We start from the raw sequence: 27569 nt of genomic DNA on the forward strand, positions 1-27569 counted from the left end.
ACATCCCAAATAGGAAGATATCAGAGACACCCCTTCCATTTCACCTGGATCTCAGTTAACTTTCTCACCCATTATGCAATCCAAGGAGCTGATGGGTGTTTGAGAATGCTCTGTATTTGTTTTTCAGATTCGGCAGGAAGAAAATATTTGCTCTGTTTTCTGTGTACATAGTTATGTATTTGAGAGTCAAATTTTCCTTCTCCTGGTAGAAACTAATTCTCCAGGAAGGCTGACACTATTAAGTACGTTATCCAGCCTGAGAGTGATTGTGTCTTTGATTTATATGCTACCCCATGTCAGTAGCCAAAAAAAAAAAAAAATCATTTTCTGAAAATTGCATTGTTCAATATATGAACTTTACGAGATAATATATTTAGAACTCAAAAAGAAAGACTACAAGAGAATAGTATAGACACATCTGTTTGTAATGTCTCGGATGGATCATTGTTAAGATCTCAGTCTATTTATATTAAGTCTTTAGTGAAATTAAATCATAGCAGATAAACTAGAAACACCTTCTGGCTTTGTCTGCCCCAGTTCCATTTTCCACCAACTCCCTAGAAGGAGAAATGAGCTTAATGAATATTGTTTTACAGGATTTCGCGTTTACATATTTGCTCAACTGGATCTGGAAGTAAGTTGTAGTTATTTTGTTAGCAACTTTTAAAACAATTTCTGGTAAAACAAAAACAGCTGTGGAAACCACAAAAAGTGAGCACATAATTTTCCATTATGAAAGGTAACCTCCTCCGTAAAGAACCCAGGTCAGCAAAAGCAGATAATTAGCTTTCCCAGAGGTCCCAGTCACGTGTCCACGTCCACCCAAAGGAAAACGTCTAACTTTGCAGTAAATGTTACTATATGATTTTGTTCACTTTTATCATAACTATCTTCTTGATTTACATTTCTGGTGTGTCTCCAAGGTCTTTTTTTTGTCCTTTTTTTTATTAATTTATTTATTTATTGAGGATTTCCGCCTCCTCCTCGCCACCGCCCCCCACCCCCCCCCCCCCCCCCCCGATCAAGTCCCTCTCCCCCATCAGCCCGAAGAGCCATCAGGGCTCCCTGACCTGTGGGAAGTCCAAGGACCGCCCACCTCCATCCAGGTTCAGTAAGTTGAGCATCCAAACTGCCCAGGCCCCCCCAAAGCCAGCAAGTGCAGTAGGATCAAAAACCCATTGCCATTGTTCTTGAGTTTTCAGTAGTCCTCATTGTCTGCTATGTTCAGCAAGTCCGGTTTTATCCCATGCTTTTTCAGATTCAGGCCAGCTGCCCTTGGTGGATTCCCGAACGAACATCCCCATTGTCTCAGAGTGTGGATGTACCCCTCGCAGTCCTGAGTTCCTTGCTCGTGCTCCCCCTCCTTCTGCTCCTGATTTGGACCTTGAGATTTCTGTCCGGTGCTCCAATTTGGGTCTCTGTCTCTGTCTCCTTTCATCGCCTGATGAAGGTTAATATTCAGGGGGATGCCTATATGTTTGTCTTTGGATTCACGTTCTCATTTAGCTTCTCTAGGATTGCGAATTATAAGTTCAACTATCTTCTTGATTTACATTTCTGGTGTGTCTCCAAGGTCTTTTACTATCTACAACTTAACTTTTCATCTTTTCATTTCCCATATAACTTAGCTATGAATTTTGTCCTGTAACTCTTCCCACAGCCTTTTCTTCCCACAGGATTTTCTGACTTCTTGTATACCTGTGGTGTAACAGAACATGTGTCTTCTGAGCTCTGTGATTTCTCAGAATTGGAACCTAAGTCCAGAGCTTGGAAACTCCCAATTTGCCAATTTGATTCCTTTGGCAAAATGATAAAGGGTTCTCTCTCTCTCTCTCTCTCTCTGTCTCTCTCTCTCTCTCTCTCTCTCTCTCTCTCTCTCTCTCTCTCTCTCTCTCTCTCTCTGTTCTCCCCCTCTCTCTCTCCCTCCCTCCCTCTCTGTGCCCGTTATGTAATTCTAACAACTATTGATGATTCATGGGGGATGAGAAGTATCTACTTATTGGGAGGTATACCATTGGTATCATTCATTAATTGAAGTATATTTAACCTATTTCCTCATTATCTTATTTGAATATTTTCCCATAGTACCTAGTTCAATTTGAAAAACCAAGACACTTGCTTTATTCTTTACTTAGCAGCTTTAAAGAGATTGAAAAAGCAATCATTTTCTTTAAAATGCTACAGAGTCATGATTTAAACATAACTGAGAGATTTCAGTCAATTGCAACCATTATCCTACTGAAGCGCAAATAACCCCTTCTTTGACCAGAAGGTCAGAACCTCCTTTTCAGTTAGATGATGAGCTCAAATCACCCCAGCAGCTTTCTCAGTAGCTGGACTAGCCAGGTATTCCAGCCATGTCTTGTTCACTCCTGGGGCTTGAAATCAATCATTTTTCTTAGAAATCTAGGAGGGCCTTTTTAGTGACAATTCCTACATTATAACTAAAGTCTGGGCACTTGGTAATCCTGATTATATATTTTTTTGACACATAAAGTTGTTTAATTAGGTTGTCAGCAATTTAGAAAACCAGTTTGTGAGGATACATCCCATGTGTCAGACAGAACTGAGAGCGCAGGTAGCCCTGCAGCTGAGGAACAGCTTTGATCTTTGGCAGAATCTGCGAGTCCACCGCTTTCTGATCAGCCTTGCGCTGCTCTGTCATCTCATATTTCTCCTTCTCTGTGTCAAAGATCTCGCCCTCCTGATGCCTGGGCTTGCTCAGCTGCTTTTTCTTGAAGTAAGCATCAGGCAGGTGTTTGGGGATTTTAACTGTGCTGATATCAACTTTTGTAGAGGTGGCGATGACAAACTTCTGATGTGTTCTTCTCAAAGGAACTCTGTTGAGAGCAAGAGGTCCTGTCACAAGCAGTAAACCACTGCCCAGTTGCTTCAGGAAAACCACTCTCTTGCCCCTGTGGCGCCCGGTAAGGATGATGAGGACAGTCCCAGGAGTGATGCTGGCACGCAAGCGTCTCACATGTTGACTGAAGGGCTTTTTGCCATGGCTCAGCAGCTTCCGAGGCACATCTCCAGTAGGATAATACCTGGGCATTTTTCGAAGCTTAACCACCCGGGTACCACCATTCTTGTCACCACCAACTGGTTTTGTGACAGTGGCAAGGACCTTTTCCTTTTTCTTCTTCTTTTCCACCTTGGTTTTCGCAGCTGTGTATTTCCTTTTGTACATGGCCTTCCTGGAATACATAGCAGATCGGGAGTACCTGCCAATTCCTCTAACAAGGACTGGATTTCGGCTGCAATGGGGCTTCCCCTTCTTGAGCTTTTTAGCCTTAGGGTCACCCTTTTTGGCTGCACCAGCGGCAGGGGCATCACCGCCAGCCTTCTTGGCTGCAGGTTTCTTCTCTTTTGTATCAGGTTTCTCGCCTTTTTCACCCGCCATCTTGCAAGATGGGAAAGAGCAATCCTGATTATATTAATGGTCAGTTTTTCTCAGTCTCATCTGTGGACAGGGATTTAAAAAAAAAACATGCATATACACTTACATGTATAATGTTTAATATAAATCTAATGAGTTCATGGTGCCGCTTTCTATTCAAATCCAAAACTACAGCTATTTTTCTTAATTGATTTTGTTTCTTAGTTGGTGTCTCTTTCTTTCCTGTAAAGTCCTTATTGTCAAAGTGATGGCTAGAGCTACATAGCCCATAACTTCCCATTCACTGCCCCTTACCACACACTCACAGTCCACAGCATCAGTTCCAGTATATTTCCCATTTCTTATTTCACGCAGTTCACGTTTGTTGAGAGCAGTTAAGATTGTTTTTTGCATATAGTTTTCCTGTTTCTCCACCTTTTAGAAGTGTTGACCTATATGATCTGAGCACAATGCCGTTGTTTGAAATACCTCCCCAGTCACCAGCTGTGTGGCTCATGTCCACCCCACCTCTCTTATGGCTGTCCCTCTAGCGGAACTGATGCCTGAAGCTCATTCCTCAGGAAGCATCCTTAGGGAAATTGGCCCCTGAATTCTTGCATGTTCATAACAGGCTGTTTGCAAACTTTAGATTTGAAAGCCATACGTTTTGTGGATATAAATCTTTGTGGGTCTCTGGAGATAGCAGAGTAGGTAGGAGCACTTGCTACAAGTCTCCGTTCAAAACTCTAATAAACACACAAAATGTTACACTCACTGTGACTTCAGGACTGTGAGAGTAGAGATGTGGAGACAGGAGGATCACTGGAGCTTGCTGGGTGCCAGTCTGGCATCAAAACTGGTGGAAAACCCTGCCTCAAAGGAATAAAATGGAGAGCGATAGAGTAGACACCAGGTGTCTTCCTCTGGCTTCCAGTCATGTGCATGCATGTGTGTCCCAATGTACATACACACACGCACGCACGCACACATGTACATACACACACATGTACACACACACGTACATACACACAAATACATACATACACTCCAAAAATTCTTTAGTATACAAGTTCTTTCCATGAAACTCCTAATTGCTAAAAAGTCTAATGTGGGGCTAGAAAGATGGCTCAGCAGTTAAGAACACTTGCTGCTCTTGCAGAGGATCCAGGTTTGGTTCTCAGAACTGGTATTAGGCAGCTCATAATAGTCTGTAACTCCAATTCCAGGGGCTCTAAGGCCCTCTTCTGACCTCCCTGGACACCAGACTCACACATTGTACACATACATACATGGAAGCAAAACACTTATACACATAAAATAAAGTGAATAAATATTTTTTAAAATGAAAATAAATTAGAAGGTTAATTTGTATCTAGTTTTTTCTTCCCTTAACAGTCACTTGTTCTGTTTGACAATCATTTCAAAAGATATTTTTCTTTTTGTTTTCTGTGAAATTTAGTGATCTAAACAGAACATGTTTCAGAGTTCATCACTGAATGTTCATGTTCTCAGGCAAGCAGTGTGTTCAAGTATATACATTTCCTAACTGAAGGAAAGACTTTTTATTTCTTCCATTTCCTTGGTTTGGGTTTCTTTTTCTTATCCATATATCGAATCTTCATTGTCTGTCTGACACTTTACCTCCCCTTTGAGTCCTTTTCTGTCTCTCTTTGTGTGGGTGTGCTGAGTGCTGTGGTGGAACCCAGGACCCCATGTACACTGGCCAGAGCTCTCATGGACTGTAACCCACACCGTCTTTGTGTCTTAGCACTAAACATCTTCCTCCTTTCACCTCTGAGTTCTCTGAAGGCCCCATCTGCTGTTTCCATTTGTTCTGTATTTGTTCTAGTTAAACTTCATTTCCTTTATGGTTTCTAGTCTTTCTTGATTTCTTTTATCCCGTATCCGAGCTTTTTCTAACATGAACTTTTTTCTCTTTTTTTTTCATGTCTTATATCATTTTATTAACAACTTCTCTCATTTGGAACCTCTGCTTTAATCTTTTGTCATGGTTTCTGATGTGGTTTTACGATCTGTAGGAATGTTATTCCTTTTTTTCCTTGTAATAGCTTTGTATGGGAGTTGACCTAGATACATTTCTGTTGCTTAATTTTTTTTTTTTTGTGAAATTAGTCTTTAAAACTCTGAAAAGGAAATGCATGAAATAGTTTCTGAATGCTCATAGTGCTGTCTTTGTTGCTTTTGTGCAGTGTTTAAAGTACAGGTTGCTTGCTGCTCAGATTTTCTGCATCTTTCCCCTGCCCACTTTCACCAGGAGCTTCCTTCATCTCTAGCAACCAGCAGTTTCCCCTGATCATGGGCAGTGCTCACAAGGGATATGGGGGTCCACTTCTCAGAGTTTATGGGTATCAGATTATTCTAACTCCTTTATCTAACTCCTTAATCCTTCTGGGGATGGAGAGATAGCTCAGAGATTAAGAGCACTGCCTGTTCTTCCAAAGGTCCTGAGTTTGATTCCCAGCAACCACGTGATGGCTCACTACCATCTGTAATGAGATCTAGTGCCCTCCTGAGGAAGAAACCTCATCAACTTAGACCATGAAACCCTAGTTCAACAGAACTGCCATATACAGGCTGCACATGCATGCTTCAGCATTGCCAGGGCATAAATTTCATATTTCATTTTCATGAATCCTTCTGACTTTAAAGTGGGCAAAATTCCTGGGCTCAATTGCCATCTTCTGGCTGACTCATTCAGCTTTGGAATCAGCCCCAGACACCTCTGGGCTCTCTTTTGGCACAAATGCTGATGAACCATCTTTGCATAACACTGTGCCATGTTCATGAGGTTTCTCAAGCTGTTTTAACTGTTTTCCCTGGACTTTGCTAGCCTTGGTGGGAGGTGTCAAAGAGATTCCAAAGCACCACTGCTTCCTGGCTACCTTTCTAGTATTGTCCCTTGCTAAGGTTTTAACTTTACATCAATAGTTATGCGTTTCTTTACAGCATCCTGTTTTCATTCTGTATTATGTTTTAAAAACCTATATCCATTAAGACAATTCCTCAATGTTTTTTTTTATCATGGAAACATCTTATGTCTTTGATTTATACCCTTCCTTGTTAGTTGACATTCAGAATCTGTCAAAAAGTCTCACTTCTACAGTTTGGGTATGGTTTGAATATGTCCCCCAAAGATTCATGTACTGGAGGCTTTGTCTCCAGTGTGGTGGTATATTTTTTGTGTCATAGTCTAACATAGGTGATACAGCTGTGGATATCACCCTGGTAAGAAGGGACTAGTGCTGAGATTATGGAGATAATTTGCACCTCAGAAAAGGTTGTTAGAAAAAAGAACAGATTTGCCAGGCATTTTAGCACATACCTGAGGTATCAACTATTTGGAAGGTGAAGGTCCTGTGCAACATGCTTAGGCATTGTCTCTACACAGTAAAAAACTCTCATGGAAGCCAAGGAGACTGTGCACTGGATGTGCTTGCAGCACAGCCTGATGACCCGGTTGAACCCCCAGAACCCACATAAATGTGGAAGGACAGAATCGTCTCTGTGAAGTTATGGAGTTATCCTGACCTCACATGTGAACTGTGGTACCTGTGGCCCCCTCATGTCATGCACCCCCATTCTCTCTCTCTCTCTCTCTCTCTCTCTCTCTCTCTCTCTCTCACACACACACACACACACACACACACACACACACACACACACACTAAAGAGAGAGACAGAGACAGACAAAGAGGAGAGACAGACAGAGAGAGAAACAATCTAAACACTTTTTAAAGAAGCAAGTTTTTGCAAAAGCCCCTCCTACTCTGCTTCTGGTCTCCTGTGCAAGTGCTGACTCCCCTCTACTGTTCTTTTCTGCAGAAAGGAGACAGAAATGAACAAATGAAGCCACCTCATCTTAGCCTCCAACACTGAGAGCTGAGTGAAGATCTCTCTCCACACATTGGTTATAGTGACACGTTTCACGTCTCTGGGCTAAAGAGGGAAACATTACTACCATTTTCCAAAGGAAGACTTTGTAGGGGGTCACAGTTATCACTAAACCTGCCCTGCCACTTGCTCCTTCCATGCAACTGTCTCAGTGTCATATGGACCATTTGCATCTTGAGTTTTCATTTTCTTTTTCCAAGGAAGTTATGTTGCCCAAAGGACAGAAAGGGGACACCTACTGATTGGGAACCTGGTCTGGCACAGGGGAAGTAGAGCAGACAACCGGGTTTCTAGGGTGTGTTTCCTACTCAAGTGGGGCAACTCCAGTGATTGAAAAAGGTGTTGGGGGGTCTTTTTGATATTATCAGGAGATTTGGGGACTTTGGTATGGAAACCAGTATGCTGTTCAGCTCAAATGGTCACACCACTTGACAGACTTAAAGACAGTTGTGACATTCTATTCTGATTCAGTGACTGTGAAAAACCTGCGCAGAATGTATGGAATAACAAAAAGACTATCTCCTAGCTAAGACTTCTCCTAGAAAACATAATATGCCCAGCCCATAGTATCGCCTTGGATCTAATACAGACTTCTGCGTGATAATCCAGAAGCAGGAGGAATAGACGAAGATAAAATTATGCATGTAAACACACATTTATTAAAAATGATTTCTAAGTATTCTCTTTGCCCCTAAAGCTAAACAAACACAAAATCCCTTGCCTTAGCAGACACAGCCTGTGAGCTGAACTCTAGAGAATGATGTCTGGGTAGATTTCAGCCTTCAATATCCAAACAAACTAATGTTTCAAACAGGGCAATGTCTTTCTGACCTTCCCTTCCACCTGAGCTTTCACATATGGTTCTCATTAGTAAACACTTTAGAATAATCTCAGAATCATCAATGGGGAAATGGTATGGAGTCATTGTGGTTAGCAGTCAACAAAATCACATGTTCTGAGTGTCATACCAGAACGTCACTTCCCTGGTCGCCCGTTCAGAAATCCTGTCTCCATTAAATATGATAGTTAAGAACTCATCTAGCCTTAAAGGGAGCAAAGCAGCGTATGCATCCTGGAATATGAAGCCACAGAGCTAGTTAATGTGGTTAACTGTTGTCTGTGCTTCAAGGTACTCATTAACAGTTAGTGTTTAACAATGCCTGCTCTGCTTGAGGTAGGTAGTGTGTCAAATAAAATACCCTCAGCAGATTTGAAATGAACATTATGAACAGCATTGGCCTCCGCAGTAAAAACTCTGTAGTTTTAGCTAAATCGTTGACTACTGCTGTGGTCTTGGGCTCTCTCGCCCTTGGTGTTCCTGATTACAAAGTAAATGCAGGTAAAGACACCCATCAGCTCAGAAGAGTCTGGAAAGCAAGGAATTGACAGCCACCTTACATGACTTGCATATGGGAATGGCTAAGGTTTCAACTGCAAAAACACATGTGCTAGCCGCATGCCTGAGGGCTGCCCAGGGACCCTTTGCAAACTCTTCTTTGCGCTCTGGAATGGCTGTGTTTTCTTTTATTGACAGGATATTCTATTCCAGTCTTCACTCCCTAGATCTGCAGGGATATTCTTGCACCTGTAGATCACAAGCATGATCTAATAGGAAAGGTTCTGCTTCAGATCTTCTTCAGAGCTGGGAATGGAGGTCAGTGATAGAAAAACTTGCCTAGCATGCACAGAGCCCTGAATTTGGGTTCCAGTAAAACACACTGTACACACACACACACACACACACACACACACACACACACACACACGCACACCTACCTCACAGCATTTCCCTAAAGCATCCTCCATATCTGGTGGTACTAAAACAAAACAGTACAGACTATAATGAATAGAAATGTACTTATCTTGGCATCCTGGATGCCCAAAGTCCAAGTGCAGGAGTCAAATGTCATACTTCCTGCTGTGTCATCCCATAACGTGACATTTATCCATCTCTAGGAGCAATAACCTCTGATTAGTCTCTAGATTCCAACATTATGGTATGAGGAGGTTCCTGTCACAGAACCTATAGGGACGCATTGGAATCACAGTTTCCTATCAAAACTTCTAGGCCTAGGCTGGTCATCACTTTGGCTGTAATGACACTTGAAGTACCATCTCCTCGTAGCCCTCCAGGTACATCTATCTCTTTACCAGAGGTTTTGCATATTTCTGCTCCATATTCTCCCATGATGAGCATATACTTTATCTCTGGGAGGATCCTTTCTTTTCCCACATCCATCACGGCTCCAGGCCCTCCCGAGTCAGCATCAAGGAATCCAGGTGAAGAAAGAGATTCCTCAGAAGGGGATGCTCTGAATGAGAGCTGCAGTGGTTCACTTTGAGTGGAGCAAAACAATCATAGAAACATACTCATGGTGCTTCTCATCAAACCCAAGGAAGATGGGTTTTCTCTGCCTCTCAGCCAGTAATGCAAGTTAATCAAAGAACACAGTAATGTTGCTTTTTAAATTGCTGTGCTCCAGGCTAAGCTACTTCAACATTAGCATGACTTTAAACATTTCCAAACCGCCGTCCACCTCACTTAATTATGACCCTCTCTTTAAAACCTCCTTAAACCATGCGATGCTACAGTGAAACCAACCAACCAACACGACCACAGTTTCTTTTATTTATTTTTATTCTTTTACTTTTGTTTTTTGAGGCAGTGTTTTTCTATGTAGCCCTGCCTGCTCTGGAATTTGTGAAGTAGAAGAGGCTAGCCTCAAATCCAGAGACCCACCTGCGTCTGCCTCCTGAACACTGGGATTAAAGGTATGCCCCACAATGACTGGCTTGGCCACCTTTTCAGATAAAGAAGACAAAGCCTGTGGAAGAGAAGGCACTTCCCTGAGGTCTGAGTTCAGAGAGCTGATGCTGGAATCCAAGTCTCTTGAGTTAGGTGACTTCTGATTATCTTAACCCTCTCCACAATAGTAACCCTCAATAGGAGGACCATGGACAGGGGGGACAGCAGAGTTTGACCATTTTATTGGTTTAAAATTCACATGTTTCACAAGTCACTGGTTAATAGTGGAACCACAGTGGCTTTCCATATGTTCAGAGATGTCATCTATCACCATTGTTTCAATTGTTTTTATTACACCAGTGTTTTAGTTATTGTTCAATTGCTGTGAAGAGACATCATGGCCAAGGCAATGCTTATTAAGAGCAGTCTTTAATTGGGTGCTAGCTTACAGTTTCAGAAGGTTAGTCCAGCATACAGGGATGGCACCAGAGCAGTAGCTGTGAGCTCTGCATCCTGATCTACAGTCAGGAAGCAGAAGGGGTTGGGGGGGTGGGTGGCGGAGAGGCAGGCAGGCAGACAGACTGACAGACATACAGACAGGCCTTGTAATGAGCATTTGAAACCTCAAAGTCCACCCCCAGTGACACATTTTCTGCAACAAAGCCATGCCTACTCCAACAAGGCCACACCTGCTAATCCTTGTAATCCTTATCAGACAGCTGACTTCCTGGTGATTTAGCATCAAATATGGGAGCCATTCTTGTTCAAACTACTACAACCATAAACTACATGTCCCTTAGCTATCATGCTCCAATACCCATCCTCCCGATCCCTAAAACCCATTCATCTACACTTGCAACAGAGCTTCATTTCTTTTTATATCTGAATAGTATTCCACAGTATAGACATCAGCATTGTGTTTATCAGCCTGTTAGTTAATGAACACTTGAGGGACCGGAATAAGCAAAGCTGCTATCGATGGTTGAATATGTATTCTCAGTTCTCTCTGGTTTCCATGTAGGAGTAGAATTTCTGGATCCTGGTTAAATTGTCTCAACTCTAAGCTAAATAATTTGAGGAACCTTGAGACTATTTACCAGAGAAGCTGCGCCATTTCACCTTCTACTACTGTTTGAAAATTTTAATTGTTATTCACTTTCAACACTTATCATCACTTTTTATTCAGCACTAAGTAGGAGGGAGCTCTATCTCACTTAGGTTTGGATACAGACAAGCATATTTTCCCCTTGAAGCACTTGTTGCATATTTGTGTACTACTAGAAAACCTCATAGTCATATGCTTGCCGTATTTTTAACTATTTGTAATGGTTTAAATGAAATGCTGAGGTTCCCCCGAGGGATGCAGCAGCAGAAACGCTGCAGGTCCCTGAGTGGCAGCAATGGGCAGAGGGCCACGAGGCCACGGCAAGCCATGCTGCAGGTCCCCGAGTGGTGGCAGTGGGCAGTGGGTCCTGAGACCACTGTGGTCCACAAAGGCAGCCAGGTCCTAGGAAGGAAGCTGTATGGTGGGTGAGAGACCGAGATGGATAGGGACGCCATGCAGAGTGAAGTTAGATATTTATTTGGTGGGTTGTGGAAGGGAAGGGGAGAAGGGAGAAGAGGAGAGAGAGAGAGAGAGACAGAAAGAGAGAGAGAGAGACCTCTTTGGGAGAGAGACAGAAAAAGGAGGGACTCAGACTGGAAGCTGAAGATCAGCTTGCCTTGGTGGAAGGGGGAGGAAGTGGAAATGGCTTTTCTCTTAAAGAAACAGGATAGATCATTCCACTATTTATCTTTATTATCAAATTACACATTAAATAATCATCCAGAAACTTCCATTCTGTTTATATTCAGCTCACCTAGCCATTCTTGATTATTCTTAAATTGTTCATTAAACAAAATTAGCCTCCAAAGACAGTGCAACAGTGTGTCCATTTATTAGTTTTCAAGTGTATGGATCTCTGATAACAGTTAAATGCAGATCCTAGAGGATCTTGAGTGTTACAAACTCCTGTAACTAATACTTGTCATGACATTAGAGTCAACGAGGACAAGAGAACTTCAACTTTCTTTTTGTTTCCCAGACAAACATTACTATCAATCAACCTTGGGATCCATCTGAGAAATTTTAAAGCCTTCTGACCATTTAACTCACTTCAGCAAGAGAACAGAGTCAAGGATTCTTTCCCTTTTCTTGATCAGCCTTTCTGTTACTGCCCTAAACTGCTGTTAGCTGGTAATCTGATGGATGTCAGCTCTAAACCCTGCCAAGACATTAAAGAACCTGGATAGGAAGAGAGGCTTATCACACAGACCCTGGGTCATTGGAGAAGCTTTCAAGGACAGACTCTTTCCTTCTTTCATGTACAGAGAAAAAAATAGGTTTGAAAATGGACACTTGTAACTCTTGCATCCAGGAAGTCGGGATGCACACGTCAGGGGAGGGCAACGCCTCTGAAGGCAAGGAAGAGACATTTAGTTGGCAGAACAGATAGATAAGAATTGAGAGAGGTTGTGCCAACAAAGAGTTTCCACTGTAAGAAGCAATAAATCAAAGCACTGGGACTAATTATATTAGCTGATCATTGTCCAGGGAGTGAATTCTCTGAGGACTGCTTTATGGGGATCATTCTCACAGTTCCTGGGAGTTTCTGATTCTCTTACAATATATCTAGAGAATGAACAATTTTATCTGATTTAAAATTTCCCCTAACGAACAATTTTATCTGATTTAAAATTTCCCCAAAACAGCCACCATGACTCCAAGATAAGGCAGTCTCAGAGTGGGGAAAATTAATTATAGACTCCTTGCATCTTCGTGAACTTATGTGTTCTGTTTATCGAAAACAGAAAATTGTAGACTCCTTCAACCCAAAAGAGCCCATGATTATCTACATTAATTAACCTACAAGCTGTCAGTTTTTGAAATATTGTTATGCCCAGATCACAGAGTCTCCCCAAAACCAACTAGGAGACCAAGTCCTGTATGTGAAAACAAAGAACCTTTATTCTTACTAAAATTACCTGGCATGAGAGAGAAGGAAACATGGAACAGCTACAAACCCACCTAGGAGTTTATTAGAGGGGGTGTTACAGGCCTGGGGAATCGGTGTGCAGAGAGAGAGAGAGAGAAAGAGAGAGAGAGAGAGAGAGAGAGAGAGAGAGAGATGGCGCATCCAGCTTTTTAAAAGCTGCCTAGCACATGTGCACAGGGGTTTGGTGTGACTATGTCATAAACAGATGACACAGATGATGGGCTCACGCCTGCGCACAAGGGTTTAGCTGAGTCATTGTGGATGTAACCACACATGAGCACACATGGATCATGCAGGGCCTTTTAACATTCAGGCACCTCTGCACGTTCATGGCTCCAGAACCCAGAAGTATCAGCCTTATGTGGAGGAAATCATTACACTTACACAAGTATGCAAACTCAGACTCTTTGTGTGTCCAATATATTGGAATGATCTGTGAGCCCCAAGCTCAGCTGGAGTTGGGGCTTTATAGTAGCAAAGGTAGGTGTAAGGGATTTTTAAGGTTCAGGACTCCCGACTGGCTGACATTTGTCAAGGGGTGTCCTGGTAAAAAGCGATGGGTGTGTGCTGGCAGGTGATCCTAACTACAATGGTTGGCACATTAGGAATCTCCTTTGGATGGTCTGTTCCAGGGTGGTGCCAGCTTAGGACTTTTCCTGGAACCTGGTGCTGCCTGGATCTTGTGTGTAGCCTGGTTGCCCTGGGTCCTGCAGTATCATTTGTCAAATTTCCTCACTGAAATTGTCTTGGCAAACTAATGCCTTGACCATAATTGTGTTCAGGGTTTCCAGTCTTTAATTCTATTTCACTGGCCCACACATCTCCCATTCTAATACAACATTATTTTTGCTACTGTAGTTTTGTAGGTTTCAAATTGGGAAGTCTGAGTCTTCTTTGTTTTTCTTTTAAATATTAAAAAAAAACCTACTCTGGTTCTATGGTGGTTAGAATCAGTTGATAAATTTCAGCAGATGAATTAGGATTATTTTGGAAATGAACTAGGATTATTGAAGTTGTAGATCCAGTTTGGCAAGATAAAATTTTCTGCCAGGGTTCCATTTCTTCCAAGGACAGCAACCCTGTCTATAGATCTAAGTTTAGCTACTAGGGTTCCACTGTAGAGCCACAAGGCAGAGAAATGGAGTTAACATGTTACATGGTGAGATGGACCCATCCACCAAACTTCTCTGTATTTCCAGAAGTCAGGAGGAGTTTCTATTGCTGCAATTAACCAATATGTGCAAAACAATGCAGGAAGAAAGGATTGATTTGATTTATTGTTCCATATCACAGCTAATCAACAAAGGAAGTCATGGTAGCAATTCACTTTAGGAACCTGAAGTCAGGAACTGCAGCAGAAGCCATGGAGTAACATTGCTTATTGCCTTGCTTCCCATGGCTTCCTCAGTCTGCTTTCTTATATATCACAAGAACACCTGCTCAGGGGTGGTACCATGCACAATAATCTGTACTCTAACATGTTGTGATGGTTTGCATAAAAATACCCCCACAGGCTAATAGGGAATGACATAATTAGGAGGTGCAGCCTTGTTGGAGCAGGTGCGGCTTTCTTGGAGGAGGTAGGGAGCAGACTTTGAGGTCTCAAATGCACAAGACAAGTCTAGTGTGGCATTCACTTCCTTCTGCCTGCTGATCCAGATATGGAATTCTCAGCTACTTCTCCAGTACCACACGTCTGCCTACATGCCACCATGATAATAGACTGATCCTCTGAAACTGTAAGCCAGCCCCAATTAAATGGTTTGCTTTATAAGAGTTGACATGGTCATGGTGTCTCTTCACAGCAGTAAAACCCAAATGACACATACATCAAACATTAATTGAGATAATGTGCTACAGAGGTCCGTAAAGGCAAATATGATGGAGGCATTTTCTCAGTTGTGGGTCCCTCCTATAAAATGATTCTAATGTGTCAAGTTGCTTAAAACAAAACAAACAAACAAAAAAAAACAGCCAGCACAGAGAATATTTTCTTAATAGGCATGTGTATGCATTGTCTGTGTTCTTAGACATCCATTCTATTCAGCATCACCTTTAAGAGAGGGTCTTCTCGTTCAAGACCAACCTGGTGTACAAGAGCTAGTTCCAAGACAGACTGAGAAACCCTGTCTTGGCCGAGCGGTGGTGGTGCACGCCTTTAATCCCAGCACTCGGGAGGCAGAGGCAGGAGGGTCTCTGTGAGTTTGAGGCCAGCCTGGTCTACAAGAGCTAGTTCCAGGACAGGAACCAAAAGCTACAGAGAGACCCTGTCTCGAAAATCAAAAAGAAAAGAAAAACAAAACAAAACAAACAAACAAACAAAAAAACCCTGTCTTGAAAAACCAGAAGAAAAAAAGAGTTGAACTCTTCCCTTAAATGAGTAAAAAAAGGAATACAAGCCATGATTTTTTTTAACTCCTAAAGATATCTTTTAAAAATTTTCTTTAGTTTTTCATACAGTACATTTTGATCTTCTTATTTCTTCTTCTCCAACTCCTCACAGATTCTTGCTGCTTTACTACCCATGCAATTACATGTTCTTTCTCAAAACAAAACAAAATAGGTAAAACTACAGAACAGTTCAAAAAAGAAAATTAAGACAAACTTATAAAAAAGAAAATCAATATGACTTTTTTAAAAATGACAAAACAAAATGTGCACATACACACTCATAGGTACACACAAACACACTACACACACACACACACACACACACACACACACACACACACACACAATGTAATGTCTGTTTTGTATTGAGAAACTATTTCTGGTTAAACTTTCCAGTAGTTAAACTGCCCAGCGACACTCCTCTGGAGGAAATTGATATTCCTTTTCCCAGCAGGTATCAATTGCAAATAGCTTTTCGGTTAAGGTTGAGACTTTGTTTCTACTTCCCCTTCTCTTGCTGTGATTTGGTCTGTCTTGAATCTGTACAGGCCTGTGTGCTTCCACAGTCTCTGCACGTTCCTATGTATATCAGTCCTGTTGTCCCTGGAAGACAGTTTCCTCAGAGTCACCCACCACCTCTGGCTCCTACAATCTTTCTGCCACCTCATAGATGAGGGGAGGGGTTTGAGAAAACATCTCATTTAGGGTTGAGTGTTCCAAGTTCTCTCACTCTCTGCATGTTGTCAAGTTGTGGGTCTCTGAGTTAATTCCCATCTATTGCAAGAAGTTTCATTCGTGAGTATTGAGTGGTGCTCTGATGTGGGAGGTGCTTCTATATATGTGTTGCTTTTATTGGTTAATGAATAAAGCTGCCTTGGCTTACAGCAGGGCAGAACAAAGCCAGACCGATATATAGAGATATATAGAGAGTAGGAGGAGTCAAAGAGATGCCATGTAGCCGCCAGAGGACAAAGACACCCCCGCGCGCCTGTGCAGGTACACCACAAGCCTCATGGTAAAATACGGAATAATAAAAACGGGTTAATTTAAGATGTAACAATTAGTTAGAAATACGCTTAAGATATTGACCAAACAGTATTACAATTAATACAGTTTCTGTGTATTTTGGGTCTGGGCAGTCAGGAAATAAATGAGTAGCCTCCGCAAACCGTGCTCTACTCAATTGTATAGCAATAAGTCACTAGGTGTCTTTTTATTTCTACATGTATTTAGCACAATAGTAACACTGGTTTCCCCCATGCCTGTGTTCTATGTAATGTTGACTTCATCTACCATGTAGTGGTTTTATATCATGGAATGGGCTTTAAATCCAGTTTTTTAAAAGGTGGCTGACTAGTCCCTCAACATTTGTGTCATTTGTGTCACATTGCATCAGTGTGTCCTGCAGGCAGGTCACTGTTGTAGGCCACAGGTTTCTTCGCTGAGATAAATTGATTACCCCTTTCTCTCTTTTCCTACACCAAAGTAAGAGTTAAGCTTTTCATTGGGGGCCAGCTCAACTTCTCCATGTTTGGGGGCATAGGTGAATTGCTGTTTCACCAATTGAGTCTTACCATCAGGTTACAGAGCATAACCAATAACCTTGGAAATAGCCTGTGGTGTTTGGAGGAGAATCTATGGGACCCCTTTGGCCAACAACTCAACAAAATGTAAATGTCACTGGAAATTTTACTTGGTGGCATAAGATGTTTAGTTGGGGCTCCATCTACCCTGCTATACAGTGACTCCCTTTACCTTCCTTTCAAATATGGAAATAATTTAGGAAGTTTCTGCAGTCGTAGATTCCCATGTGGCTTTTCAGAAAAGGTTTAATGTTGGTCCCTCTCCATATTTCCTCTTTTGTCCTGCCCTTCATTCCCCTTGCCGCTTAATCCTCCTAACCTAGTTCCCCCTTCACCTATTTACAGCACTATACTCTTTTACCCTTTCCTTGGAATATCCTCTCCTTCCCCTTGGTCCCTTGCTAGCTACCTAACCTCTGTGATTGTTCAAACTTAAATACACACATCCAAAGTTTAAAAGCTAACATCCACATATAAAATAAAATATCCAATATTTATCTTTTGGGGGTTTAAGTTGATCACTCAAGATAATTGTTTCTAGTTGCATCCCTTATCTCAAAATTTCATAATTTAATTTTTCTTAATAGCTGAATAATATACTATTGTGTAAATGTATCACATTTTCACTATCCATTCACCAGTTGATGGACATCTAGACTGTTTCCAATTTCTGGCTATTACGAATAGAGCAACACTGAATATGGGTGAACAGCTATTTCTGTATCAAGATGCAAAGTCTTTTTGGTATATTGCACCTCTTGGTATACTCTTTGGTATAGCTGGGCTTATGGTATATCAATTTTCAGGTTTTTAAATAACCTCCACACTGACTTCCATAGTGGTTTTGCCAGCTCGCACTCCTACCAGCAATGAATAAGTGTTCTTCTTTCCCGTCATCCTCACTATCATGAGCTGTCATTTGTTTTATTTATCTTAGCCCTTCTGCCTAGAACAAGAAGAGATCTCAAAGTGGGTTGAATCTGCCTTTTCCTCATGGCTAAAGATATTGAAGATTTGTTTTTGTTTTTCAGTAGATTATGTTTAAATTTTTGAGAACCCTGTTTAGTCCTATACCCCATTTTTAAACTGAGTTATTTGTTTTCTTAATGTACAGATTTTGAGTTCTTTGTATTTTCTAGATATTAATTCTCTATCAGATGAGTAATTAGCAAAGATTTTCCCCATTCTATAAGTTGACACTTTGCTCTAATGATGTTGTCATTTGGTGTACACAAAACTTTTAGCTTCACAAGCTTCCACCTTTTAATTGTTGAATTTAATGTCTGTGGTATCAATGTCCTGTTAAGAAAGTCCTTTGCTATACCAATGAACCCAAGCCTATTTCCTACTTTCTCTTCCAGCAGATTCTTATGTTGAGGTCCTTGATCCATCTGTGTGATTTTTGTGTAAGGTGAAAAGTGTAAGATTTCCACTTTTCCACATGCAGCTCCTGTTTTATCATCATTGTTTGCTGATGATGCCATCTTTTCTCCTATGTGATGTTTTTGCTTATTAAAAATCAGGTGTGTATGAGTGTACGGAATTACATGTTGGTCTTTAATTCAATTCCATTGGTCAATGTGTCTAATTTTATGCTAATACCAGGCATTTTTTTTAAAAAAATTACCATAGCTCTACAGTTGGAATTGGGAGAGTGACACCTCCAGCAGTTCTTTTGCTATTCAAGGCTGTTTTAGCTATCCTTTGGCTTTTTGTATTTTCATATGAAAGTGAAGTTTTTTTTCTTTCAATCTCTTTGAAGAATTGTACTGGAGATTTTTATGAGAATTGAATTGAATCTGTAGATTGTTTTTGATAGGCTGGCCATTTTCACGATATTATTCCTACCGATCCTACCAAGGAAAGGAGGTATTTCCATCTTCTAGTGTATTCTTCAATTCATTTCTTCAGGGTCTTAAAGTTTTTATTATGCAAATTATGTACTTGCTTGGCTAGAGCTATCTCAAGACATCATATTTTCTGAGGCTATTGAAAAAGCAGTTTCCCTAATTTCTTTCTCGATATCCTTGTCAGTCAAGAAAAGAGATCCCATTTCATCTAACCATTTGTTGGGCCCACGGGGGTTATGCAAAGATGGGGACAGACCATCAAAGTCAAATAAACCAGAAGCAAACTTTACTCCAGAAACCAGATTCCAGGAAAAAATAAAAAAAAAAAAATTCTCCATGGGGCACAAAAAGCTTATCAGCTAACTGAGACCACAGCCAGAGATGGATTTTGTAAGGCTATGGTGAAGGTCGGTTTCTGAAGCCACCTTTTTATAGTAGGGGCACCAAGCATTGGGTCTGCACAAAGAATTTTTTACAATCTCGAGGTAAAACTCAGATACAGATTGCCATGCTTTACAATCTTTATTAAGAGAGTTTTTCAGTTAAACTGCTGTTTGTACTTAATCTATTGTCTTCCTTGGTACTTCCAGGTGGTGTTTACTGCTCTCCCCTTTGATGCTGCCCATTGCACATAGCAGGGACAATGCCTAACCTAGAGGTCATATATCTATCTTCTAAAAGTTGACTCAGCTCATATCTGTGTTAATCAAGGATGGCTGGGGTGTTAGGCTCTCAGTTTGCAGAGAGATGCTTTGGCCTTGTAAATAGAGCTATGGGTTGAAACCCATATTAGTAGTTAATCTTTAAGCTGCTGAGAAAGCTACCAACAGTCTGTTCTCATTCTCCTAGGCATACAACTTTATATTTCTTTATTTCTACATTCTTATTTCTGAAATCTATGTTTTTACATTCTTATTCTTGGACTCTTTACCATTCTGATATGTGTTGATGTTAGAAAAGAATATGAAATCTATAATTTTATAGCAAACCAATGCTCTTCAATCATCTGCAGAATCTTTAATGGGAAAGATTATTTTTTTATGGGTTTGAATATTTTGCCTATGTGTGTGTCTGTGGACCACTCTGTACCTGATGTTTGACGAGTCCAGAAGTGGGCATCCGATCCCCTGGATTTGGCACTACACACAATTGCTAGTCACAATGTAGATTCTGGGAACTGAACCCAAGTCCTCTGGAAGTGTAACCAGTGCCCTTAACCTCTGAGCCATTGCTCCAACTCCTAGATATGAAATTTTAATAGCCACAGTAACTTTGAAATTATGAAACCTTGAAACTAGTACTTAAATTAATTGTTACTCACTCAGTCTTAATATTTTTCATAAACACTAACACCTGTTTTAAACTATGATAATTAAGAATATTCTATTCACCTTTTTTTCTTAGAAAAACTCTTCTTGAAAACCACCTGCTATTTCTTGGCTCAGATGTTTGGACCAGACATCATCAAACTGTGAGTATGACATGGGAATCTGACTCAGTTGCTAGCACAGGGCAGAAGGCAGCTTTCTTCTCATTGGAGAAGGGCTGGCCCTGCTCTTCCTGTCACCATTGATAGAGGGAAGCTGACACTAGATTCTGACATCAGCTCCTGATGCTGTTATTCCAGCAGAGGCTTCTCTAGAAGCACAGGGTGAAAATCTGACTCCTTTCTCTCCAAGAACCTTCCACGCAGGAATTACAGACACCAACAACAAATAACCCTACGCTATCCTCTGATGTGGTAACTGACCTGTCTCTGAGCTGTCAGTACTGGCCCTGCTCTCTTCCAATGGCCTCCAACCCTGTGTCCTCCAGGTTTTCTAACCTATTTTCTCCTAGCCCCTCCATGATGATCTGTGTTTTTTTTCTTTCTTATTCTCTTCCTTCTGTTTTGACCACTCTTTGCAGCACTGGATAAGATGAGTCACATTCTCTGCCCCAGGAAACAAGATTTTCCTCTGAATGGAAGCAGGTTTTCAGTCCTCTTCTCCCAGGAGGAGAGTCCTGGAGGAATTCCCGTTGTTGGGATCCATTTTTTAATAGTCTGATAGTCAGATTGGAGGACACCAGTTGCTTCTTTAGAATAGTTTAATTTCTGCCTGGCTTACATCCATGCTTGGTGGTCTTATGTTTATATCTTAGTTATTTACTCAGTTCCTTTGAGTTATACAAGCACCCAGACCCACGCCCACAAACAAACTCTAGGACCATGATGGTCAACTGAGTCTAACCTTATAGTTGCTCCGTTTTTATCTTTTACAACCCCATGGACATCCTAGGTTCTGTATTCATCCTTCCCTCCATGTACTTATACCATATATGAATATATATCTCTCTATATTATATATATATATATATATATATATATATATATATATATATATATATACCAGTATATCTGTCTGTCTGTCTGTCTGTCTGTAGTAGTTCTGGGACCCACGTAAAGGTTGAAGGAGAGAACTTCTTCCACAAAGATGTCTTCTCACCTCTATATCTGAGCCATGACACACCCTACATATAATAATAATAAAAACATATATACATATATAGTATGTATTATGTACAGTCTTTCAAAATATATATTTTTTTAGCTTTCAACATGGTGTCACATTTTATCTATCATTTCATTTGTGCCACTGAAGTGTGAACTGTAGCACACTCACTTGGGCCATGTGATGCTGAATTATATCTCTAGGGTATTGTTCATGTGTTCTACATCTAATGGCCATGCAGGTTTTCCTCTGGATCCCTCCTTGTATGTAGTGCTCTTCTCAATATTCCTATAATAAATTGTGCTTAGCCCAAGAGTTGGGTGTATAGTGGTGAAGCTTAAAAGACATTGTCACCATCTTAAATAGTGTAGCCTAGAGCCAGAGAGGTTTAAAGGCAGACGTTTAGAGTCATACAGATCTGTGCTCCTCATGCGTACAAGTGTCTATTAGTACTGAACTTACCTATTACAGAAATGGTTTATACTGGATTCTGACTGTAGCAGGGACCCTATCCTTTACCTTAAACCACAAGTATTGTCATGGCCTATGAACTGAAGTCAGGCCTACGGACTTGCAAGTTTTTATTAAAATCAAAATCTTCCAATACAGAAAAAAATAGCGTCTTTAAATGCAAAGCTAACTATGGTATTCCTTTTTAATAACATTCTTCAAAATCTACACTTCCTTCTCAGGACTCCTGGCCCCATCCACAAGACTTCATGAACTGGTCCTGGTTGTCCTTGCAAATCCGTCCCTTGCCATATCTCAGCACATTCCATGGTGTTTTTCTTGCACTACAGGCAGGTTTTGCCTAAATATTTTGACAGTTTTTTCCTGTGTTTCATACATATTAAACCTGCATCCAGACACATTACCCTACTTCTTTGGAGCTCATATACAGGTCACCTCTTCTGAAAGCTTCCCTGATCCTCTCCAAGCTAATATGGATATTCCACTTGTACCACATCCAAGCAAATTGGCACACACGCATACAGACACACATACACACACATTCCCATATGCGCCCAACAGTATGCTGTGCAAACCTTTACAATAGCACTTAAGACATTTGTTTACAATTTAATTACCTCTCTACTTTTGAGTCCCTGCTAAATCAACAGCTTTCAAAAGCCTAGGACAACATTTGACTCATTTTGTGTGCAATTCCAGGTATTCAGAAAAATCCTGACTATATGTCAAAGAAAGAAGGATGGAAAGGAGGTAGAGGAAGGAAAGAAGCAGAGCTGGATGGAGATTGGACTGTTTTGGAGTAAGAGAGATGCAATGAATGGTTCTGCCCACCACTTGTTTCTCCATCAAGGTCTAGCACCCTGTCATTGCCAGTACCCCCCTCTCACCAGCACCCTGTCAGCTCCAGGGCTGTGTTAGTGTAAGCACCCTGTCAGAGCAGCAACCTGTCAATGCCAGCACCCTGTCAGGACCAGCACCCCGTCAGGATCAGCACCCCGTCAGAACTAGTATCCCATCATCAGTGCCAGCACCCCTTCAGGACCAGCACCCCATCATCAGCTTCATGCTGCTGGGATCTCTCCTTACATGCACCCTCCTCTTGCAGCTTGTTTTAAGTAGTCAGAAGCAGCTTGAAGTTGCCTTGCCCTTAAAATGACAACCTCTTGATTTAATTTTACTTGAATAGCTGCCTTCCGATATGAAATGGATTTCCTGACCTGGAGGCCATTTCTCCTTTTATCTCATACTAGTCACTTCTCAATAATTCATGAACTAATTATGTAGCAATTACATTGCCTACCCACAGCCATAGCCATAGGATTCTGTAAAGACAGAGAACCTGAGAAATAAGACATTCCCTTTAAACTCACCATCAGTGTCTGATCTGTCTGAACTTTTGTAACAAACTACCTGACACTGGAAATTTTGGAAACAACAGAAACTTACCACTCAGAGATCTGAAGGCTTGGAGCACAAGACCAAGGTGTCAGCAGATTAGCTCTTATGTTGTGCATGTGAGCAATGCCAAGTTTGGCGGCCAATTTAAAATGCAGCCAGCTCCCCTGCACCACAGATGCAGCAGCCCCGTAGTCGATGGCTGGACCTAAAGAAATACTTCCCTGACTTGCCTTTCTTTCCATGATGTAACCTGAAGTCTCTATATTTTCAGATGCCTTCCTTTTAAATGAATTTGCACTGCTATGCCCTGGAGCTTTTAATATATGGGATTCTGATTCCTCTCCTGTTGTCACTATGAAACTCACAGCTTATTTTCAAGAGTGCTAATCTAAGAACTAAAGAGGCTTTGCTCACAACCACCTTGTCGCCAACCACAAATTTTTGCATGTTTGCCAATCCAAATATTTTTCATAGCATTCTGCTTTGAACTCTAAACCTCACTAAATGCAGGCAGCAATAACCATGTCACAGTCTAAATAGAATAATGACATCTCTTTCACCAAACAATGTATTTCATGACTTTTGAATTCAGCCTCACTCAGAGTTTTAGGGGATGAACAAAATAAAGGCAGGTTAGTTGGCATAATATACTAGAAATGACCTTTAACCTAGGTTCAGGTAGTTCTTATTTATTCCTCTGTATAAACCATATAAATAGAATACTTTCTGACTCACTCTGCTTTCTGTGTACAGTATTGTCTTATGAACTCTTGTAAGAATTACTCATTATTCTGTTTCCAGCTCTAATCTCTTCTCCATTTCTTCTGTAAACGAGTTCAGAAGGCCTATGCACCATGCAGTCAGGAAGTCACAGTAGTGAACTCTCAGTAACAACTGTCCGCATTAGCCACTTTCTCACTGCTCTGACCAAATACCTGGCAAGAAGAAACTAAAAGGGAAAGTAATTGTTGGGCTCATGATTTGAGGGAAGTTGATTGCTTTGGTGAAAACATAAGTCAAGGTCACCTGCATTGCCAGTTAATAAAGGAGGGGGTGGTTTCAGTGTTCAGAAAGCTGAGAGAGAGAGAGAGAGAGAGAGAGAGAGAGAGAGAGAGAGAGGAGAGGAGAGTTAGTGCTCAGAAAGCTCCCTCCTTTCTCTTCTCTCATTAAGTCTGGACCACTAGCCCATCAGCCAGTACCACTGAGGTTCAACCTGTCTGTGATGCCCTTATGAAGGATGCTTCTCCTAGCTCATTTTAAGTATACTAAACTTGACAAAGAAGATGAGCCATCACATGTTGTTTTAGCTCCTTCGAATCTAGTCACAGCCACAGTATTTGAAGACTCCTGTTCTTATAGATTTCTCCATAAAAGAAGCAAATCAGAGTAATATTTTTCTTCCATAAGAAAAAGATATATGATTTGGATTGTAGCTAAGAAAATAATTTTAAGGGTATAAATGTTTATATAGTAAAGTAGTTTTTCTATTAAATCCAATAAATTTCAACATACTATTCCCATCTAATCATATCCTTTCTTTTTTTCCTTTCATGATTGTTTTCGTGGCTTCTTACATGTTCTTCTGAGAGGCAAACTCATAGCTCAGGGATTGTGTTCCTCCCTGTCCTCAGGACCTTATGCAAGAGGCAGGAGGAATGAGTATTGCTGGAAAACACAATGCAGTAGCTGAGCTGGGTGAAGCTCTAAGGCCGGGTTGTGAGGGCATCAGAATCCATTCTGGGGATTTAACCTCCTTTGATAGTGCTTCTGCTCCTTGATGCCTGAGAGATCTTAATAGCTTTTGCTTTGCTCCATTTCCCACCAGACTCGGTAAAGCTATGAATGCTGATGTGGTGTGCCATGCTCTGGAATTTTGCAAGCAGGATGCTGCCCAATCACAGTGTCATCTCTACCCCCTTCCCCAGGTGAGTGGGTTCTGCTCTGAATGTCACTTTCCAGTAGGCTTTAGGCCCTGTGGAAATGTTATAAAGGGAGACCCAGCTTCATTTGCTCAGTGGTTTGTGAACTGGAAACTCTGGAGTCAATGCTGGAATCTGCATTATGAAGGAAATCATGCTGTATTTCTCTTTGTGAGCTGGGTTACCTTCACTCAGTATAACTTTTCCTGTAAATTTTATAATATAATTTTCATTATAGCTGAATAAGATTCTGTGCATATATGTACCACGTTCCTACTCTCCATTCTTCATCTGATAGATATCTAGACTGATTCTCTTCCCTAGCTATTGTGAATGGAGGTGCAATGAACGTGGATGTGCAGGTGTCTCTGTGGTAGGGTATACAGTCCTTCGAGTAGATGTCCAAGAGAGTTATGACTGAGTCACATGGTAGATCTAGTTCTGGTGTTCTGAGGAACCTTTAGAGTGATATCCAAAGTGGATGCACCTGTTTACAGTCCCACCAGCAGTATATCAGGGTTCCCTTTTCTTCGCATCCATGACAACATTTGTTGCCACTTGTATCCTTGGTGATGGCCTTTTGTTCTGATTGGGATGAGATGGAATCTTAAAGTAGTTTTAATCTGCAGTTCCTTGGTGCCAAGGGATACTGAACACTTTTTAGAATGTTTCCCAGGGTTTGTAATTTCTTTCGAGAACTCTTTAGTTCCATATTCTTTTGAAATTGGGCTTTCTAAAGAGTTTTTTTTTCCTCCAGTATATTCTGGTTACTAATCCTCTATTAAAGGTATAAGTGACAAATAATTTCTTCTTTGAGCTGCATCTTCACTAACAGTGCCCTTTGTTATGAAGAAACTTTTTGGTTCCATGAGACCCCATCTGGCAAGTTTGCTTTTTACTATGCTACCAGAGTTCTATTCGGAAAATTTTTACCTGTACATACATATTGAAGCTCATCTTCTACTCTTCCCTCTAGCCACTTCAGGGTATCAAGTCTTACACCGAAGAATTTGATTCATATATAGTTAGGGTTTTCTCAGGGATATATAGGAACCAAGTTTTATTCTTCCAAATGTTGATGCCCAGATCTCTCAGAATCATTTGGTAAAGATGCTAACTTCTCCAGTGTATATTTTTAGATTATTTATCAAAAATCATTCAGCTATTGTTCTGTAGACATATTTCTGGGCACACTGTTCTATACTATTGATCTATATGTTTATTTTTGTGCCAGATGAGTATAATAAAATACCACCCTCCCAAAGCTTTCTAAGTAAAGCAAGAAAATATATATACAATACCTACAATGCACATACACCTATAATACATTAAAATATGGCTAAAATGATATCTAGTTAGATTGTTGTCAGTATCGTGATTATTTGAGATGGTTTTTAAGAATCTCTCGTATCATATCATTTTAGGCAACTTTTAGTTGGATTGTGGTCAGACAAGACTATAAATGTTGACATAATTCTATCCACACATTGTAGATCAGAGTACAGTATTAAACTAAGGCTCACAGTATTGATTTTCACGAGCTTCCTATTCAAATAATTCTTTACCCCTTTGAATTATGATTCTATGCATTAATAACAGGTTTAAGTTTTAAAATATTTTATTTATGTTTGAATGAAGTCACCTATAATACTTTGTGACTTAGCCAATGTATATTAATTTTATGCCTAAAAATATTAAACATCAGGGGTTGGGGAGATGGGTCAGTTGGTAAAGCACTTGGCACACAAGAATGAGGACCTGAGTTTCGACCCCCAGGACCCATGTATAAAGCTAGGCCTGATGGTCCAGATTTGTTATCCTTGCTCCTGGAGCTTACTGCTCAGCTAGCCTCATCAGTGACTTCCAGGCCAGTGAGAAATTGTGTGGTTTCTCTTGCTATGACAAAGAACAAAAGAAACTTGGGAAGAAGTGGATTTATTTTATCGTAAAGTTTGCAGTACAACATCCCAAAAATTCACAGTAGAAACTCAAGGCAGGAGCCTAGAGGCAAGAACTGAAGCAGATGCAATGGAGGAATGCTGCTTCCTGGCTTTCTCCCCACCTGCCCAGGGTGGTACTGCCTACAGTGGTCTGGACATCAGTCAAGATAATGCCATCGATCTGCCAGCAGGCCAATCCTATAGAGATATTTTTCTCAATTAAGATTCTTTCTTTCAATAAACTCCTACTTTCTATCATCGTGACATAAAATCTGTCCACACAGAGACCCTGTGTCAAAATAAACAATGCGGACTGAATCTGAGGGGAGAAACCTAAGGTTGCCCTTCACTCACCCCATCGCTAACACACACACACACACACATACACACACACACACATACACACACACATACACACACACATACACACACACATACACACATACACACACA

At 40.9% G+C, this 27569-nt stretch overlaps 1 protein-coding gene and 1 pseudogene across 1 annotated transcript in view; one reads left to right on the forward strand and one right to left on the reverse strand.

The window, feature by feature from the left end:
• Aoah (acyloxyacyl hydrolase) overlaps window positions 1-27569 on the forward strand; it is a 191835-nt gene that overhangs the window by 21175 nt on the left and 143091 nt on the right. Inside the window, 2 exon segments of the mRNA XM_005369893.2 lie at window positions 20301-20367; window positions 25083-25182. Of these exon segments, the coding sequence (XP_005369950.1) occupies window positions 20301-20367; window positions 25083-25182 (167 nt within the window).
• LOC101999408 lies at window positions 2487-3417 on the reverse strand (annotated as a pseudogene).

The sequence above is a fragment of the Microtus ochrogaster genome, unplaced genomic scaffold (genome assembly GCF_000317375.1).
Source record: "Microtus ochrogaster isolate Prairie Vole_2 unplaced genomic scaffold, MicOch1.0 UNK66, whole genome shotgun sequence".
Classification (NCBI taxonomy): domain Eukaryota; kingdom Metazoa; phylum Chordata; class Mammalia; order Rodentia; family Cricetidae; genus Microtus; species Microtus ochrogaster.